The sequence below is a fragment of the Varroa destructor genome, unplaced genomic scaffold (assembly GCF_002443255.2).
Source record: "Varroa destructor unplaced genomic scaffold, Vdes_3.0 BEIS01000001.1, whole genome shotgun sequence".
Taxonomy (NCBI): Eukaryota; Metazoa; Arthropoda; class Arachnida; order Mesostigmata; family Varroidae; genus Varroa; species Varroa destructor.
The window spans coordinates 59,899,402-59,919,653 of NW_019211454.1; the positions used below are offsets into that span (position 1 = coordinate 59,899,402).

General features: G+C 40.5%; 1 protein-coding gene across 3 annotated transcripts in view; it reads right to left on the reverse strand.

Moving 5' to 3' along the window:
• Positions 1-1,609: 1,609 nt before the first annotated feature.
• The window catches only part of LOC111250018 (uncharacterized), a 28,500-nt gene continuing 9,857 nt past the window's right edge, over positions 1,610-20,252 (reverse strand). For 2 of the 3 annotated variants that reach the window (XM_086978350.1, XM_086978349.1), the window contains 7 exons: positions 18,074-18,184; positions 15,115-15,340; positions 11,125-11,383; positions 10,599-10,761; positions 10,232-10,411; positions 9,588-9,981; positions 1,610-7,799 (listed from right to left, as the gene is read on the reverse strand). In XM_086978350.1, coding sequence (XP_086834476.1) covers positions 7,389-7,799; positions 9,588-9,981; positions 10,232-10,411; positions 10,599-10,761; positions 11,125-11,383; positions 15,115-15,340; positions 18,074-18,171 — 1,731 coding nt within the window. In that variant the 5' untranslated portion in view covers positions 18,172-18,184 and the 3' untranslated portion in view covers positions 1,610-7,388. The remainder of the gene's footprint in view (positions 7,800-9,587; positions 9,982-10,231; positions 10,412-10,598; positions 10,762-11,124; positions 11,384-15,114; positions 15,341-18,073; positions 18,185-20,252) is intronic. The other variant, XM_022804608.2, reaches the window with a different exon arrangement.

Consider the following 20,252-nt stretch of genomic DNA (forward strand, 5'->3'; position numbering starts at 1 on the left):
CGAGTGGAACCTTGTCGTTGCCTTACATGGAATTACGCAGCATGACCAGTACTAGATAGTCAGGATCCTGCGAACCGTGTTGATGAGCCGTTACATATCGCCCCATTAAGATGATGTGTAGTCGTTCAATTTCATAGTTAACAAGCCAGAGCTTTCCTCAATGAAGTCTGTTACCATCAATACGTGAGCACTAATGCTTGCGTTTTCTGATAGTGAATGATTCTCACCCTCAAATTTCATGTTATCCCTGGTTACGTTCATCTCAAATATATTGATAACCGAATCTTCGTGCACATCATAGGAAAGTCGGCTTCGAAGGAATATCGGTTACCCGGCGATGGCAGTCCGCAAGCGTATCTTGAAATGTCGTAAACCGGTTCAAGTTCAGCTGGTTGCAGCGGCAGTGATCACAAAAAAGCACAATAAAAATACAGCACGGAAATACGCGTTCATCAGAGCGGCGTAATCCATTGTTTTGTGCCCAGTGCAACGCACCGCATAGGATAAGAACGCAATAAATTGAAACTGGTTGTTACCTAAGCTTCCATTAAAACAAAAATATCTATACTACCCAGAGCTTCCGAAAAGAGGAACGCCAGAGTCGCAGCTCCTCATAATTCCACTGTGTAATTCTTAGGGTCCTCTTAATGTTCAGGCTCGATGCAATCTCCAGGATTATCCTCTCGAGCGGGCACGGTGATTCAAAATGCTGTATAGTGTGGCTGGCCATCCTGTCGTCAGTCCTGCCAGGACATGCCTCACGAGGTCCACGACCACTAGGACGGGTGGGACCTATTGGCTTGTTCTGTTCGATGTGGTGCTGCCTTTCTCATCGATAGCGCTTCAATGATGACTCTATTACGTGGTGGTTCGTTCTTTTGAGTTATATATATCTGACGCGGTTATAAAAACGTTCGGCCCGTGGGGTACGGTTGAGCTGGCTGGGTTTGTTGTTTATGCCCCCTCATTCTGTTGTTATTGAGTGTCCTTGGATAAACATCTGGGTCGTGTCTCTCTGTGACTCGTATTCTCACTCTTAAAAACCCTTTATCTCGGTGGCAATGTTGTAGGCAGTCTTCCCAGCCACGTCACCATCGTGGCTGTACCACCCACTTTCGATGTCTGGGCACTACGATACGGAGACCGAAATTTACGCTCGTTTATGACCGCCTTCTCCGCAATAATTTTGTTATCTTGCAGTTCTGATCAGAGATTACAATCTGGAAGGTTTGCAAACTTGAGTCCGATCTTAACAGCTGCGGAGAGCCAATGTAAGTTTAGCGCACTGTCGAATGACGTCGTCGATACCTATACTCACAGGACACTATCTAGAGTACATGATATACTTTGCGCGTAAAAGTCCTATCCGTTCCTTCGCTTAATAAAAAGTTCAAATGATAACGTTCCCAACTATTTCACGTGAGCTATCTCAGGTCTAATGTTTTTAAGCCGGGCTTCCAATCCCGTTGTACAACAAACGCTGCGTAAACCACACATAATTATAATTTAAAAATACATCGCGCCTCCCGTACTTTCTAGATATACGCAATTTTTCTCCTAAGGGGAAGGAGAAACCTGTACTCTATACAACAGAGAGAGACAAAAAACATTTATAGCTAAAGGGTTTTATTTACCTACTTATGTTTACATTACGTGAAAGAATAGGTAGAAGAAGAATCAACCATATTCATAATATTGTTCATTTGTATCCATACCTATGGTGATGTTGTTGTCGCAGTTCTGGTAGTTTCGGTTTATCTCATTCTTTCATTGTTTTCTCGTTATTGTTGTCAGTTTATGTATTTGTTGCTTCTGTTGTTGTAATTCTCGTCTGGTCTATTGTGTGTCGTTGGCGAGAACGTAACTCTAATCTTGTTGCTGTTTTATTTTTCTCAGCCGTAATTCAGCTCGGAGCCGCATAATGGGTTAAAGATCTCGTATATTTGTCGGGGTTCCGCCTTCATTTTTCGTATCTGTACTTCCTGTTTCCTTTCATTCGTTCTAAGTAGTTTGTTCGAAGCTTCGTCGGCGTTTAGATTCGTTCTCGTCGCCGCGTACACAGGGAAAGCGTGGGCAACCCGAAATCGTATTTGTTCTGTAGTCGAAGCTTGGCAATGAATTAACTGTAACCTAACCAGGACAATGTAGGCCGCTGAGTAACTGACATGCAATTACTGAACACGCAACACGGGATCAGTGGCAAGACCCCAATACAAATACGATATTGTACAAGTTTTGTCACAGAAATCTCTCAGCTTGAGCTAGACAGGGGTATTGGATAGCTTATCATGCCAATATCGAGATCAGGGGGCAGATAGTCCCATAAGAAGGAATATTTATACAAGTGATCTGTATCGGCAGGTGTATAATCATGCGATGCTTCTTATTTAAGCTTGTGACTGAATCTGTGTCTGTATCTACACTACTAAGTGTCATATCATGGCAAACTGAAGAGTTCAGAGGATTCTTAGATATGGCGATAATGCATAGTCTCACCTCGAACACTCAAATTAGAACAAAACACATTTGAATCATTCGCGTCCATGTTCACCACAGGGTAAAGAAAATTGTTGAAGATACGTTTTGAAGAATGGGAAAATGATGAGATTAGCTAGAGACCTCAAGGCATCACCATTGCTGCTTATTTGATCGTTACACATAGGTAATAGTATAATAATATTTTATCATCAGATTGCTGCTTTGTATCATAATTGACATTTTGTTGAATAGCGGTTGTTCATTCGGCGGTATGATCTTCTTTTTTATACTCTTCTAGTATTTGTGAGTGTTCTTTATCGACAGATGTGATCGCTGGATGCTATTACGTCATTGACGGTTCATTCTTAGCTTTAGTCAACTCTTAACTGCAATACGTCGTTGCTCTAACCAGCAATAATATCTTACAATCACTTTTATGATCGCGTACCGTTTGTATACTATGTTATTATCTCTAATTATTTTAGTCGAAGTTGGTTGTTGTTACAGGTATATATTTTGTGTGGGTTGTTTTAGATAATTTTCACACGAGCCAATAGTATCGATTCTGGAACCAGGAAGCCTTTTACAGAGAGATAGCTGGCTAAACGGTTCTATTGTTCGATGCTTGCTTACGTAGAAAAATTCAGGTCGGTTATCGAATCATCACGATTATCATCGTTATATCGGTAGTAACTATCCGTTAGACAGAGGTGCCCTGTGACGTGCTGTTACAAACGATTTGTCGTTGGGAGGTAGAGGACTGGGAGGAGAACTTCAGGTAATCATTTGCATGTTTTAGTAAAAACTATCAGTCGTCGTACTGCACAACGATTGATGCGTGCAATACTTAAACTTGCTTCTGTAAAAGTGTATTAGCGAAACAAGCGTCTTCTGCTCGCGCTCAGTCGAAGTGGTATGGTGATTTTTTAGTAAAAATGAGAAAATTATCCCTGTGTAAATGTAAATTTTAGATATCTTTCCGTTCGAATTATCGTTCGTTTTTCGGCTGTCTATTGGCCTAATGAATTGTCTTCAGTATGCACATACAGTTATTGCATGTCTATCAGCGGTTTCGACAACTACGGAGGCAAGTGTGATGCTAGCAGGCAGACCACTGTAGCACTAGAATTACCGGAAACAAATCCACATTGTTAGTTAAACGCTTCCCTATAGCACACTCGGAGGCTAGGATTAAGCAGTCAGCAGATTTGTCAACTTCTGTAACTTTGAAGATTCGCTTTCAACTATGTCTTTCACGAGCATATCTTCACACCAAGAAAATGGAAGGGGCAGTCATCTACACACCTCACTTCCCTAAAAGCCAAGCGACAGTATTTGTAAAAGAACGCGCTGACAGCTTATGCTTTGCGTTAACGACAACTCTGTTAGACCAGTGATTGCATGCAGACAAGTATATAATCATGTTTCATAATATAACCGTAAAAATACACGGGTGGGCAAGAAATTGCCAATTATTGATCATACTAAATTTTACTGAATAAATGGCTCGTTTATAACACCTGCTAGGTGTAAATCAGTGTAAGAAAGGATCATTAAACAGAAATCAGCGTCGTCTCGTATCCAAATAACCGTCTGCGCTTTCATTCGGTTACGCAAGCAACTATATAAACATCGCCGCACCGTCTGCATAGACGAAATCAAAATCATTCTATGCCCCCTTTACGCGTAGGAGCGGCCGGATTTAGCGCTGAAAATATTAAGATTATCGCTAACTAAACTGTAGTTGGTGATATGACGAATACTTGGAACCTAGTATTTGAAATTTCTCTATACGCTGTCGTAAACAACAGTGAGGTGATCAGATGTGTTTTTTTTTGTTCTGCTGTTCGATTTCTAGACATACATATTGATCATAAAAATGAGCAAAAAATATGAAAGTCAACGATAGACGGCATTAGCCTTCCGTTGATTTCTCCTGTCAACTTTAAAGCGGCCTGGCGCAAGACTCAGAACTGGGCTCCGGTCTAATAGCTTGATAGGAGCGAAGCAGAGCGGACGCCTGCGATCAGGGTTTGAAGCGAAGGACTTTTGAGATAAACGCTATCAGCAATTAACAGCACCTCCAAGTCCTCTGTCTGATTTAATATTTCGATTCTCGATTGATTTTCAGTGGCTATAAGTTTCAACAGACATTATCGGCATTAAGCAGTCATGATTGTTATTACTATTATTATTATGGGTTGATCAGGACAAAAATATCAACGTTTTCCGACCGTTTTCTTTGTCTGGCTTACATTTATGTGGTCAGTTGTTCGTTGGGTTCTTCACACTGTACGGGGTGAGGTGTCTACGCTTAACAACACGACCCCATCACGCCGAAGATTTAGTCGTCGGCGTCTGAAGTCGCGACCGTGCCGCTCGTAGGAAGCCTGTAATTGGCTGAGTCTTTTGTTAAATAGTACTAGCAATCGGTAGGTACAGAAAAAGTATTCGAATCCCGTGTACGGAGACGCGTCCATCACGTAACGTACTTGATAAATCAGTGAATAGGCACTCGGATCTATAACTGAATGTAGTCAAGCCAGCTAATGAAACAGCGAGCAAGATCGATGTGAAGGAATCACTACCCATTATGATCACATTAACTCAATTCAAATTAAGATTGCTATTGTTTGCTTCTTTCACGTTCTTCTGCTATCTTAATTATTATCATTGTACGGTTGCGGGATTATAGCTAACTTCGCAGTAACTTAAAAGGCTGTTTCGTACGATGACAAGCATTGCTTGCATCGATCATGTTATGCTGAGGGTTGTTATCGTCATCGTTGTCGCCGCGTGGTTTGATTATGCATCTGCTCAAAATTGCTTTTATCTTCCTGGTCTCTTTTCCAGGTGAAGAAAGAGGCAAAACAATCCTACAGAAATATCTCAATTTAGTTCATAATAAAAATACTATCACTAGACTACAATAGAGCAGTTCTCGTAGATTACGGCAGAAACAATGGTATACGGATAAAACGAACGAAATGGCGAAATGAGTGTACATTTGTGTGTGTCTGTGTGTGAAAATATGGTATCTTATCGAAACTGGTCACAACTGCACTTTTCAACGTCGAGAATTCTGCTTATTACTGTGACATCTTTTAATACCTATCATTATTAAGTCATATCTTGTTCTTCTAGCAACGCTTAAGTAATTCAGTTATGATTTATTACGTATCTTACACGGTATATAATTTCACTATTTACATATTATCATACTTTTGCTGAACTGTTACTTTCAATTGTAAAACTTTTCCCGACGATGAACATTTTGCTTCAGAGATCGGTGAATACGTGGCTCAGCTGAACGTAAAAATCATTTACGGTGATGGCCTGTGCGTGGTGGTGGTGGTGGTGGTGTGAGAAACATTGTCTGGGCATAGTTAACAAGCAAGATGTGCATGTATTTGTCTTATCGGTTCATGTGACAAACTCAGTTTTCCCACACGTTTGCATCTAGTTGTCCTAATTTTCGTGGTGATAGGGATTCCATCAAAAAAATGTGATTTTTTCATGCCAGTTGAAGTGTCCGTGTTGGTCCAGATAGCGGTACCGTCGATTGAGGTCCACTGTGAGGTAGCGTGACGTGACGTGACGTGACGGTAGCGTTTTAATATTCTCAGTACTAGGCATTTCGGGATATTCAGAGCACTACTGGAAATGGTAGTAGTACAGTCACTATCAATGGTCGTCTTCGTCACAATAACAAAGTTGTATTAGTAGCGGGTGTGGCTTGTGGAACAAGTCGTGTGATATGACCACACGATGCGGTCATCGTCGCCTCGGTTTATTTATTTATCCAACTCCATTGTGTCAGGCGGTATCCTTGAGTCGAGTCAGAGGGGAGAGCCCGGACCGGCACCCACGGAACACATCCCGGTCACAACAACCAAGTGAGCAGTAAAAGCGTCAAATGCTAATCGGTCGGTGAGTCAATCAATGTTCTCAATCATAAACATTAGATACCATCATCAATCTATACGGCATGACATGGTCACCGATTCAGCACAAATTCTGTATTTTTTTACAACGCCGTGTAAACATTACCATTCGTTCGTCCGTTCCTTCTGTTCGAGCCATTCTAGCGCCCACGATGGTTCAATACACCTACACAATTCCTAATTTGACATTTCGGCACCACCTAAAACATTCCCCATTGATGTAACACGACGTCTCTCGATGCCCTCTGTTTTCATCGGTTCAGTCTCGAACATCTTTCCTTTTAGGTTTTTCAATTCACCGTTCCTATTTTCATTATTATCACAATCTTTGTGAATATCACACCATCAACAGTATAACAGATTACTTTCACTTGACTAAACACAACGTACCGTTTTGAAAATATTCTCTAAGCTTTTTTGTGTCCAGAGTTTTTCGCGGGTCTTAGATTGCCGTGATAACGTCGACCTAGCCGACGATCCTCATCGCCGTCATTGTCTTCTGTTTAGTTATTGCCGAATTTTAATAAAGGTCGGCATTTGTTTCTCACTCTGCGAGCGGCTGCCTAGTACCCCGTCTAGGACGGACTTCTCGGCGGTCATCTGACTCTAACTGCTATAGTTGTGCATCATTATGATGCAGTATCTTTGTCACCTTCCACTTCACTTCGCTTTCTGCGTCTGGAAAAGATCGGGAACAATGACAATGTTGCGGGAACTTTGATGTTCTCCAAAAACTTACATGGCCAGGATATTCCAAATATTCAAATATCAATATGAACCATTTGTATGTACAATGTGTGTGGATGTGGTGCGCGCAACGCCGACCCCTGTGAGCTCTCTATAGCTGACCGTGTTGTTTCAACTAAATATCGTTATATTCCCTTTTTGCCTTTCGCCCGGCCGTCCAGCTATAGAGGGCCTACAGGCGGAGCCGGCTTAACAATCGAATTACCGGTCGTAAACGCCTTAACTTTGGCAGGTGAGCTGGTGGACATGATGCACAGGCTGCTGATGCATTTGATGGCTTCGGCTGGCAGTTTGGCGACCTGCGACTGCGGTAACAGCGACAGTTGGTTGAATTTCCTGGTGCAGCCTCGAGCCTTGTTGATTCGTCATGGATTCACCGAGATCGTAATAAGAAGTAGCGTTTGCCTGGCCCGCCAGAAAGGGGGATTGCGTAGAAGGCGGGCTCGGAGATGCCTTAATGTTGTGGTGCGTCGCGTAGAAAGGATGAGAGAGAACTTGGCCTTGATTCATTGAGTGATATTGCGGACCCTCCTGTTGGTGCTGGTCAAGCGAGTAGTAAAGCATCTGTTCCTCGGTTTCATCTCTGTCGTAATCCAAGGGTCGCCGTCCCAAAGATCCCTCCTTGTGCAACTGTAATTTATACGGCAGGTCTCTCAGAATAAGCTACCATTGTCGTACAGTGCGTTAAGTTAGATAGGGATGGATGATCAGTCCTTCACGGGGGTATTCGGAAAACGAAATGCTGAAAAGACTGAGTTATGTCTTCGAAATTGATCATTTATGTATGTCTATGTTTGCCGCCAAGTATCTATTGTGGCGTCTAAAAGTATAGGACCATTTTGTTACTGCAAAGCAATTCACCTCAATAATAAGGTACAAAGTTGTATGGAATGAAAAACAGACTTTTCAAGTAAGCAATGATTACACGCTGGAGTTCCGTAGAATAATTAAACCTAAAAAATCCTTACTATCTGGCGCAAATCATTTCGGCAATGGTTAATCTTCGCTCATTCTTCCAAGACAAACCGGATGCCATTGCCATGAGTTTATGCTCTTGTTTTTAAAAAGCTGGCTTCTTTCAGTACGATGGATAGCAGATTAACGCACGACCGTTACAACAAATAGCTCGCCCAAATATCGCCCCTCTATATATATATATATATAATACAGTTCCGAGTGAATGGCTTTCAGATACGCTCAAACAGTATCGGCATGTACGAGCACATATGTAAACTATTCTGATTAATCGAAAAGATTCACTTACGGTGATTAGTGGTAATACTTGCACATGCCAATGTTATTACGTTAGGTGAAAAGATTCTCATCTATTGTAGCCTGCAAACAACTGAACACATCTTGGTCTAAGCAGTGTTCTTGGCCCCCTGCGATTTTCGCCCATCTTTCTGATCGCCGATGCAATCCGTGAAGCAAAAACGAGAGGCTATGCATTCGTCGACCCACTTGCGGACTCCGGCCGTTGTTCTTAAGGATTTGCTTTCTTGGCTGTGATGTATGACCAAAACAAGTAATAATTAGATCTAGGCGGTACACCCGCTAGAGCGGAGTTTTCCATTGGAGATTCGTCGGCGTCCACTGGATAATCGAAACACTATACGGTGCCTAGTTGTCATAGAGCAATCTCATTCTGTGAAATTCCGCCAATTCGAGGCTCTCCCTGTAAGTTCTACGACTGCGGTAGACAAGCCGAATTGCGTAACGATCTGTAGTTCCTCCTTGAAATTTGGGTAGCTCGTAATAAAACACACTCTTCTCATCTAAACATATATATATATATATATATATATATATAGGTGTAGCACTGACCACAAAGATTTTCTCGTGGCATAGAACTGCGGAGGGATAACCATTCTGTTTGCTTTTAGGGGTTTATTTATTTTTTTTCTTTTTTTTATTTTTATTTATTTATCTTTTACCGCCGGGAAATAACTTTCTTTTCTGTCATGCGCTCAACTAAACGCAAATTGTCATACAGTCATACAGTTTTCACTGGGTTCGTGCAAGCCTATTTTCTTCTGGTAATTTAGAGCGCAATTTGTCGCTCAGATAGAAATCTCCGGTTATGAAGCAACTAGGCCAAAACTGGCAAGCGGTAACGCTTACCGCACGTGCGCAATCGACTTTTACCTCGATAGCACGAAAATAGTAAGGAAGCCTATGTCTGATGTGGGTTTTGGCGAGTTCTACGACTGAACGCAACGACCCACTTTAACGATAACGTTCAATGAAACCAACAGTGCACGCGCCCGACGGTCGGACGATGAGAAGTTTCAGCCAGATACGAGCAGAGGATTCAACGCTAGGGCTATTTGTCTGCTTTAATGGGAACCTTTTTTCAACCTAATATATCATGAACTTCATATGAGAATAGATAATTTCAACAACGAGCAAAGCAGCTACCTGAGATTTCATACGTACAGGTGACATCTGAAGAGCTCGGTATTCCTTGATCGGCTGGTGGTAGACGGGTGAAGGAAATTCTTTAGGAATATCTTTAATGGGTAACGGTGATCTTTTATTCGGAAAACGTGAACTCTGGTTCACGGATAACGGCGCCGATGAGCAGTACTGCCCCGTCTGCTGTGAGGGGTGCTTGTTGTTATTATTTGTATGTATTTCCGATCCTTGCCGTCCTTGATACGTCTGACCTTGGCGAATCTCGTGACCTTGAGCCAACTGACGAATCGTAGGGTGTTGCTGCTCTTGATGATCTCTGCGATCGTATCCGTGCCCACGTCCATGCATGTGCGAATAATGATGTCGTAGGGGAACTTCTGGAGGCAACACTGATCCCCTATTCAGAATACAACAAATTCTCAAAATTTAACTATAGACACTTAATACGTATTGGGATATGAAGTATGAAAATTCGTTTCTAAATTTATAGGAATATTTTTTGAGCGTATTCTCAATATTTCCAGTTCGTTACTGTTACACTCTACTCGTTTGCAATTACATTGTATAGAACAAGCACGACCTCTATATATCGTTCCTTGTGTCAACCTCAAAACAGTGGATTGAAGATTGTTTGCCTATTTCTTCACCTTTGCTCGTATGTTGTCTGCTGGTGATGACGTCCAGCAGTATACCGCTTATGGTAATTGACATTACCAATGAGGGGAGCCGAATGCTGGCGCGTGATGGTTAAACTCGAACTCACCCTCCGAAATGTGGTCCCGTTAGACAGTTCTTGTGGCAATGCTTCTTCAGGGAGGGGGGTATAACTGTAACGACAATGCAATAATGACTTAGAGGACTAATTATGGAGTGTGAAAAGTTGATGCAAGCGTGGATGAACTGAGTAAGCCGTTCTACCTCTATTTAGTTTAATATGACAAAACTCTCTTTGGTTCTTATATATACTTTGGCTGAGAAAAAAGAAGGAAGAAAAAGTGTCTGCCGGATACTTACTCTGAGACAACCCGCACGACGTAATAGCATAAGAAGAAGACGGTCGCAAATACAAATCCAATAGCTGACGCCACCAAAGGAGATACAGTTCGCGTTTCAGGAGGCCCTACCTCCCAGTATCGTTCACACCGGAGATACGCGCAGATATTTCTATATAGTTCCCCTGTTGTATCAAATGAATTCGAATGGATTATGTGGAAAGCGATGCCCGAGCTTCCCATAACAACAGCTCGGCAAAGGTACGTACTACTTCGATACGAAACTATACCTATCATAAATTATGAGACAGCGCTTTCATTCGTTCCCGCCGTTCCCATATGGAAAGTCCCTAAATGATATATGAGGCACTCAAATTGATTCCATGTCATTTGGAAGCGCGAACATTTCTCCTTTAAATAGGATTCTTCACACAGTCGATTTCAAACTATCTTTAAGGAAATAATTTCTGTATCCTAATTGTGGGTCAGACTAGTAAGGATGTACTTGTGGACTTTACAGTGATCTTTACTTCAGCTCTCGAACTAACCTTCAATGTCTTTATATTCTTTGACAGAGAGAACATTCAAGAGGCCGATGGTACATTGTTGCATTACGAGTTTACAACGACTTTCTAGTGTCGCCATTGCCTGTGGATCACAGGCCTCTCGAGCGGCCTTAAATTCATCTGGGAATTCAGGGTTGTTTTCCGGGAGGCCACGTGAATTAGGCCCCTCCGATAGCTGCCGCTCCACAACCTCGCAGCGCATTATGTCGCAGAATGTCCCTAGACAAACGCGGTCCCCTTCCTGCAGTATAAACCAGAAAAAACAAAGGGTATAAATACGTGCTCATCAGACAAGTATAAAGCTCAAAAAACGCTTCTTCAAACGTAGTTTAAATTTAGAGGGACAACTCCCAAACAGCAAAATGATCTGAAAATGTTTGTTCAGGCAAAACATTTTTTATCTTAATTATACATCAGATCTTTATCCTTGACGAAGTGAGTACAAAATATGCTTACGATTTCTCAGCCTCTATATATAAATAAGCACTCAAGAGACTTTGCAAGATTTCTGCCGTTTTACTGTCTTAGTGTCGTCAATTGTTTTTTTCTCCCTTGCAGTACAAACATCGGTTGAGTGTTTATACCTTCGTGCTGTTGGTGCGCTGCGATGAGTTTAGCTTAGAGCTAAGGTGCTATGAGGAATAACCAGGACTTGAATAACATTCATAATGAGTATTGTCAAATACAAGAAATGAGATACTCGTCTATATCTGTTACGGCTCATAATTGCCGCCCCCTTCTTCGTCTCTAATGTCACGTCACGAAGACATTATCCATCAAGTCCTGTACATTATGCTGTTGTGCAAATTTTTTCACACCAATAGCTCCATTCGTACCGCCTTGTTTATCACGTCTGTTAAATTGTACGTTTAGATAGATGAGTGTTACAGAAGAATACTTGTGGGAAAATTCGGGCATGAGGCTAAATTTGAAACAGAATTTCTTGTCCTCGTATTTATTAAAAACACAATCACGTTTTGGCGGCTTAAAAAGTTTCCAACGCTAGATAGCCCTAATAGTGGTGGTAATTATTCTACATATCACGATGGTGTTTTGCAGATACGACAGCTATCACTCTATACAAAAATTTAAGATAGAAACGTATGGTACTAGCGTTGAACTGCTATAAACGGCCGGGTGCCGACACAAAACAAAATGTAGACTACAATTTGTGCTCAATTTTTGTAAACAAAGGCACCACCGTCACGGGAATGTCTAACTCGGCACTACTTAGAAGGAATCATCTCTTGCTTTTTCATTATTAGTAAGTCGCTAGTTACATTTTCATTAGCGCTTGGTATAGTTAATTGAAAAAAATGGTGAAGATTATGCGGCCATACCTGCTCTTGGTACTAACGCATCAGCCTACCGATTTGGTAGATCGGCCTCGAGTGTTTCCCCTGGTGAACGTAAATTATGACTATAAAGTTTCATCATTCGTGAGATATCTATTTTTCTTAAGTCATTCACAAATTATAAGACTCTATTATTATTAAGACTCTACTTATTTCTGAATAGTTCTATTGCTCACAAGTATGGTTTCCATTTGATTTTAGAAATATGAAAAGCTTGCTAAGTGCTTATATAACCGTCTTCTAAAATGGGTGGTCGGAAATGTGGCATCCCGCTTGAGTCCTATTGAGTTGCAAAGATTGCAGCTCTCAACTAAGGAGATGAAATACAGATGCAATATAAGGAAGCTCCTTTAACAACATCTTTAAAATGAAAGAAAGTAGTTTTGTATCCACAAGTGCCTCAAAAGCGGCCGCTTTTGACGCGCGACAGTTTGTATTCATGACGGGTGGCAAGCTGACTCCACGGCAAATTATTTGTGAAGAGCTTTTATGCCACTGTAATCGAACCAGCATGTAAATTCCTATAATAAGGATGACCTTGTATTTGATAAAAGTTTACAAAAAAAGCAGAATTCGTCCTACTACTAATTCTATATATGGGTCGTTTGATGACTATGCCTTGTTGCTTGTAATAGAATACCTTAACAGTCTTCTTATAGCGACTGACGATATGGGTCCATGTGTTAGTCTGATCGATTAGAATGTAGCTTTACTTTATCCAATGCTTTCGGCATTTGTGATGATCTGACAGCTTGGAAATATTGAAAAGTAGATAATAATGTAATATGTATTTTTGTCGTTCGGAGCGCCATGAAGGAACCACTATCCTGTACGACCAGCTGTGCAGTTCCCGTAGAGAGAGCAGCAGCAGTGGGAGTTCAGGGCAAGGAAAAAGTATGTAGAGTTCATTTGAATATGGCGCAATTCCTGTCATCGTTAAGTTGCCTTAACAAAAACTCTGATTCATCTTAAAACTGTGTACTCTGCTTTTTGTTTGAAGATTAATAAAGATGAAAAATGATTAAGACACTGCGTAGATTTGGTTCGGTATGGCCGTTTGAAACCCTTTAACGCGGTCAGAACTAATAGAATGACCTGCAAGCCTAGGAAGCCCTGGCGGCATTGTGACGTTATTTCTAGACCATATAGAAACAATATGTCCATGGTTTCAGATTAGATTTTCTTCCTTATATTGCCAATTACTTATTTTTAGCAGCGTTTCTAATAAAAAGTGAAAATGGGACAACCATAATAGATCTTGACACTTCATAATTATAGCAATACCTGTAATAAAACTAAGGCCATATATAATTATGTATACTGTGTAGCTTAATCAGCAGGACTCGGTCAGCGTTTGACGAAAAAGAGAAACGTAGATAAACTGTTACTTCCATATACTTAGAAATATAAGTGGGTCGGTTTTGTTGTCGGACTTGATTTAGTTTTATTTAATGTATACATGAACGCATGGTAGATCTAGAATACATGAAACCAAAGTGATTATATATTATTTAGTATTGTATACATTGTCCTGTTCATGTTGTAATATAAAATACGGGTCCTGCGCTATGAAGTATGGAACTCAAAAAATCGAATAATTAGGCAGCAGACTGATAGATTCTTTTGCCATTTACCGGGAGCCCTATTCAAGATACTTTATTTATATCCATACTATACGCCGGTTAACATGGAAGCAATAGAACGAGCAATCATAGTGTAGACAAAGATAAAACGATCAGTTTGGACTGAGAGTTTATGGTCTGAACCGCTGTGCACGATAATGATGGACCCCGCTGACATAGCGATACATTTAATCAATGGCACTTGAGAGACTTTCATGTGTCGTTACAACAAGAACTTCCAAGTTATAAAAAACAACATCGCCTTCGAAACAAAACCAGAACTTTCGTTTGTTGTCAGCAGCTTTGATGGCGCGTATTAACGACAATCAAGTTACTTATAGATGAGCAAGCACGTTATACACGTAAATAAAAAACGCATTTAAAGGCGTTATACGCATCTGGCAAGCCCCAATTAGCTCATTAAAGATCTATTTGTCAATATAGCTGACAGTAATACTTTTCTTCTGAGCTGTTCGCAGGAACAAAAGATCGTGGTCAGTATAACTCTAGCGATGCCCACACATAACGGAATCTATTTCTTTCTGTAATTTTTTCCGAAATGTACGTATGTATGTTTATACGCCATTTAGGCCACGAAATGGAGGACTCTTTCAGGAACATGTTGGCGTAATCTCCCTTCCTCTTTTCCTTTCCGAGACACCAATTTTTAACGATCGTGTTAGGTAAATTTTAGAATCCCATCATTGTATAGTTTTTTTTACCTAGATGCGTTTGCTATTATAAAACTCTTTCACCTTTGTCAGTTTATGCTAGTGTTCGAACCAGTGCAGTCTTCTACCGATGCGGCGATCATTTCGATCTAACAGCCTATATCGAATAACCTCAAAACATATAAACAAATTATAAAAAGGCATACAAAAGAAATTTTTATTAAACTAGCTTATAGATTTAAAATGAAAACGAATTTTTGTTTTGGTTTATGGTATGGATTATGGTTCAAAAACCGATTTTCCCATTAGCTGGACCATACTTACCGAGATATGTCTTTTTACGTAGTTTCCGCTTTGCGATGAGTGCGGTTCTGTTGCACTGCTACCGAGTGACGCTGATAATCCAGTGAGGTGTCCCGCATGGCGTGAAGTTGATTTCTGTTCAGACGAATGCTGCTGCTGTTGCACTACTTGGTCTAAGGGGCCGTGGGAGTGATAATGTGATGCTAATTTATCCTCGCCAAAGAAAACCTTGTCGCATATCGGGCACCTGCACGTATTACAGGAAGCGTTAATGCGGCAAGTTCGCACAGGTTACCACTAGAAATTCATGCATCGAAGTGAACCTACCATAAACGACCGTTGCCGTCCTTAGATTTAAAATACGTATAAATATCCTATGAAATCCTGCCATGATCTGTACAAGCAAACGACGAAGGCACCGGCCTTTCCTGTAGTTGCCATTCTCAAATGTATTCATGCTTAGGTAGTAAATGTGCAGAAATTGAAAGGTTCTAATTATCGGATGATCTGCTTGCAGGTCGTAATTGAAACTTCCGTTCTATTCATGTAGGAAGTTACTTCATGTAGGAAGAAATATTATCGCTACGAGAAATTCTCAGTGAAGTGACAGGTTTTGAGTCAAGGTCTGCTTTTGTAGGCTTATGGCCTAGCATGAACGAAAATCGAATGAGCTCAAGCTCTGTATGCAATACACATATAGCTAGGGGCATTTACATAGGAAAAGTTTCGAGTGAACAGAGCTCGTGTACTTCTGGGAGAAACGAGTACTTTCGACTCGGTACCGGTGAGGTTATTCGATAGACAATTCAGTTCATACAAGTCCCAGAAACATCAAAGGAGAAGATCTTTAGCTTAACTGCATATATAGATCGCGTCAAGATTACCAATAACCGAGCTTTTCAGCTTGAATGCATGCATAAGTAGGCCACGAACGAATAGCATTTTAGCTTGCGTGTATGGCGGCGCACATCTATCGAACGTCTTTTCCTCCTGAACCTCTCGAAGTCCTTTGCAAAAATCGGATTCTATAAACACTTGGTAATAATGAGCATCTGTAGGTATCAGGTGGTAGTGAACACGCTTCCGGTATTATTGGGATTTCAATATGATGCGATCAAGCGTGACAGCGCTTTACTGTAGTCGAGAATACGGGACGGCCCCGTACCTAAAGCGCTCCTATAGGTCACAATGGTTACGTGTTCTACGGAATGAGCGCTTGCCTAATTTCGTGGAACTCTTATCATTTACCAACTTTGACCCTCTGTGCTGTTGTTTCTTACGATGAGAATTTGAAACCTTTGGAGATTGGAAGCTTCTAGTTAGATAGCGTAAAACGTTACTGTGCTCTGTATTACTTCGAATGTCCATTAGGCTTAATTGGCCGGTGCTCGTCAAGCAACTCCCGATTTTATTTTGGCACATTGGCTTCCTCTCCTGCTTTGGGCCGTTATCTAGCTTTTTTAAATACACTTCCATGGCAAAACATCCTACTTCTACTATCATAAATCAATTGATTTTCTATTAGAAAGTTGAAGAAATAGGTTTTATCTATCTACTTCTGTAGTGGAATAAAACGAAAAGTCCTCCGCGAGAACAAAACCCAGCTTTGTCACCCAAACAGCAAAGCGTATTTGCTATTATTTAGAGAAGAACTAGTTATCTTTTTGGTAAATTAGACATAATTTAACGATTCGGACTTTTCTTCACTTTATTGGTAAAAATTGTGTGGAAAAGTGGTGGAGTTCACATTTGAAGAGTTTGCGTATGTGAAACTGTAGTTGCGATTCATTAATTAAATTCAATTAATTCAAGCTTCCTTACTTAGACCCGCAATTTGCCCTGTTCGAGCACTGCATGATATATACACGACAGTATATATATATATATATGCCCACATTTTCCTCAAGGGTTCATAGGATATGACTAATAGACTCCAGTATTTACCAATAAGGATTGCTTTCGCTGAATACAATCGCAAAGACTGTGGTAGAAATACTATTTTGTTGTACTTTGTGCTTAGTCTAGGCATACGGTGCCCCTAATAGGCGTCTCTATTGACGTTATTGAACCTAATAAACTAAGTGCTGAAGAAATAACATCCTCAACTCGGCTTTTGTTTACCAACGGAAAATAATGTTTTGAAGAAAACTCTCGCGCACGTGCTTCTACCGGGTACCCTTATGAAAGACGATGACACCAAAATTAGGTTAGTTATCCTACTTCTATTCTTTGCCAATTTATTAATACCATTAATATAAGAAAAATGTTTGCTCTACTTCAAATAAGTTGTACAATTCCAATGTAACTTTAAAATAGGATCACTCGCCGATATTACTTGACAGTATCGATTACTTAAGTTTTTTCAAGTGCAGCTAACGAAGAATAGGAACTGGTTATACAAAGTTTTCCATTGGTGCTGTCGTCGAAATTTTGGCTTGAGTCATTTTTTTCTTTTAAAAATGGAAAACAAATTTACTGTAGGAAATTTTCATCAAGTAAAATCTTGATGTTATATTTATTTATGTTATAAATTATCCATTAGTTATTCACTTAGTAATATTCGCAGTTTTTTTAAATTGTCAGATATAAAAAATAGTTCTTCTTAATAGCCGAGTGTTTATTTCAAATCTGCGAGTAACATCTACTAAAACGATTAATTCTAATCTCAACAACAATTATAAAAATAATAACAATTATCACTGACCCAATCTTCATGGGAGAAAAATACTCCCTTAGGTTGTTGGAAAATCATGGATGGACTGTATCAAATAACGTTAGATAACCTCAATATGTACCTTTCTTGATATAGATGCACGTAGAGTAAAATGTTTATCAATGACAAAATTACACTCCAGGCTCCGGAAGACGCAATTGTTCTATAACATGGCAACTTCAATATTCAAAAATTTGCCGCGCACTACGTTTTTGAGAGGGCTCGTGCACGAACTGGCTGATCAGTGAAGTTAGTCGATCTACTTACTTCCATACGTCGAGGTGTTGATTAAATGGTGCTCGTGTACTTCGTTGTGGCCAAACGAGGATATCGCGCGCTGGATGAAATGGGCAGTCTTCAGGCATCGCAACGCGGTAGCTATATAGAGTAAAGGCGAAAGAGTTACGTTGGATCCTAGCTTCAAGTTACGACACTAGCCTTAATTAGAAATTTTTTACATTATTTACAAGTTTATTAGAATTTATTACATTATTATATTTTACATTATAGGATTTTTTTTCGAATAAAAACTGCTAACTATGCTGGACTTTGGCCAAGACTTCACTGCGAAGTACAGTTGAGGTAGAAGATCGCATTGCTGTTACCCAATAAGCCTTACAGATTTCCTTCTAACGCGATTGACTTACGGGTAGTGTGCCATGGACCAAAAAGTGTTTAAACGTATGGGTCAACGAAATTTGACTGTGGACCATATACAATAAACATTAACTATGCGTCAATTTTTTCTTAATATACGAATCAAACTATCTGCTTTGGTGCACATTAAAACGCTTAGATCGGGCTCATCCAGCGTTGATTTGTGTATCTTTTATTTGACAGTCAATAACATAGCGTCACTTCAAATTCATCAGTAGTTATGAGAGCTCTATTTGTTGTTGAACTTATATTATTAACCGCGTATGTGCTTGGTTGACTGATAGGGATACCTGCTTATATAAGATCTACGATGCCATAATATGTCTAACGAAAATGCGAAACGTTGAATGCGACAGCCATGCGTATATTCACACCACCTTCCTAGAGGAGATCCACTAGAGAGTACTAAGGTTTGTAACGATAGTGTCCACATACCAGTTTTATACAGTCCTTTCACTATGTACACAAGAAGGGGGTTACCGCGTGAGTTATATGCGGGTTCATCCCTACTCAGTTCTTATTGATCATGTCTATTAGGGCACTTCCGGTTCACGTTTACAAGCTAGCGTGAGCGTCCTCTACGTTTCGTCAAGAGAATCTAGATCTGTGGCGTTAAGCCACGTAGTGTCAAAAGGGAGAATTTGATGTGTGCCAGTTTCCTCACGCCTCTTAATTCTACGAGTTCTTCTAATCGAAGTTGTATTGACCGCTCGACTCGGTGAGATCGGCATTTATGTTGCTCTAATGATCCGTCAGTAGGCACCCTTCGTGAGCGAATGGTACATGCGGCCAAAAACACGCATAGCTCTCAAAATCGCCGGCAACGGAAGTCGTATGTGGAGTATTCATATTCACACATGCGCTTACGGAAGTCAGTTCTGTTTTCAGTGATACAAGAGACATTTTCTAAAAGGAGTGAGAATAATCAATGAAACGAATTATCGCTTAAATCCTCACCGTGAGTTCCTACAATAACACACACGTTTTAAAACAGCGTCGCTAAGTGTTTACAGCCTATCGCCTGCCCTCGTAAGCAGCAAGCCCAGTGAAACTACATGTAACTTTTAGCTCAGGCCTTTCTATCAGGGCCAGAAACGTTGCGCCTGATTCAAAATCAGCTTTTTTTTAGAGGGCTTTTCTTTAGAGATTTATCTTTGCATCTTTGACCATCATCTGCCAAAGCTAGAAGCAGATGAGGTAGAAAAGTTGGAGAACCATACGCACTCCGCGCCCGACGTACCAGTTTCTATTGACGTATGCACATATCTCATTGCGTTGCATTGTACATAAAGCTCTGATTTGAATATGGAGACAAATGTCGCGGTCTTCGACTCTTATTGATGCCATCCTGGATGCCTTTTACACGCGTGCATAAGCATCGTTTAGTAAATCGACGTATGTGTATCCCTTGAAGAACGCAGTCGATGCGGATAACCAGTGGTAAACAACGTCTCGCCGTGCTCACGCAGTAGCAGTCGTGATATAGTTTATAGAAAGCGGTGGTGTATACGTGAGTTACGTTATGATTTGTTGTGCGTTATATGAAAAATTTTGTTCCATTATTATACCTAAAGGCTGTCATTGCTATAGCTTTGATGCTATCGAGGATGATGCTAGCATGATCTTTTTTCAAATGTTCCATTCGAATAGAAAATCAGTAGCAGCAAATACGGGACTTGATGCAGACACAGTTGCAACGTCGTACAGAATAGAACACTGTTAATCGATACAACGATGTGGTATCGTTAAAATGATGCCTAAAAATACACTAGCATTCTTACAATCACTG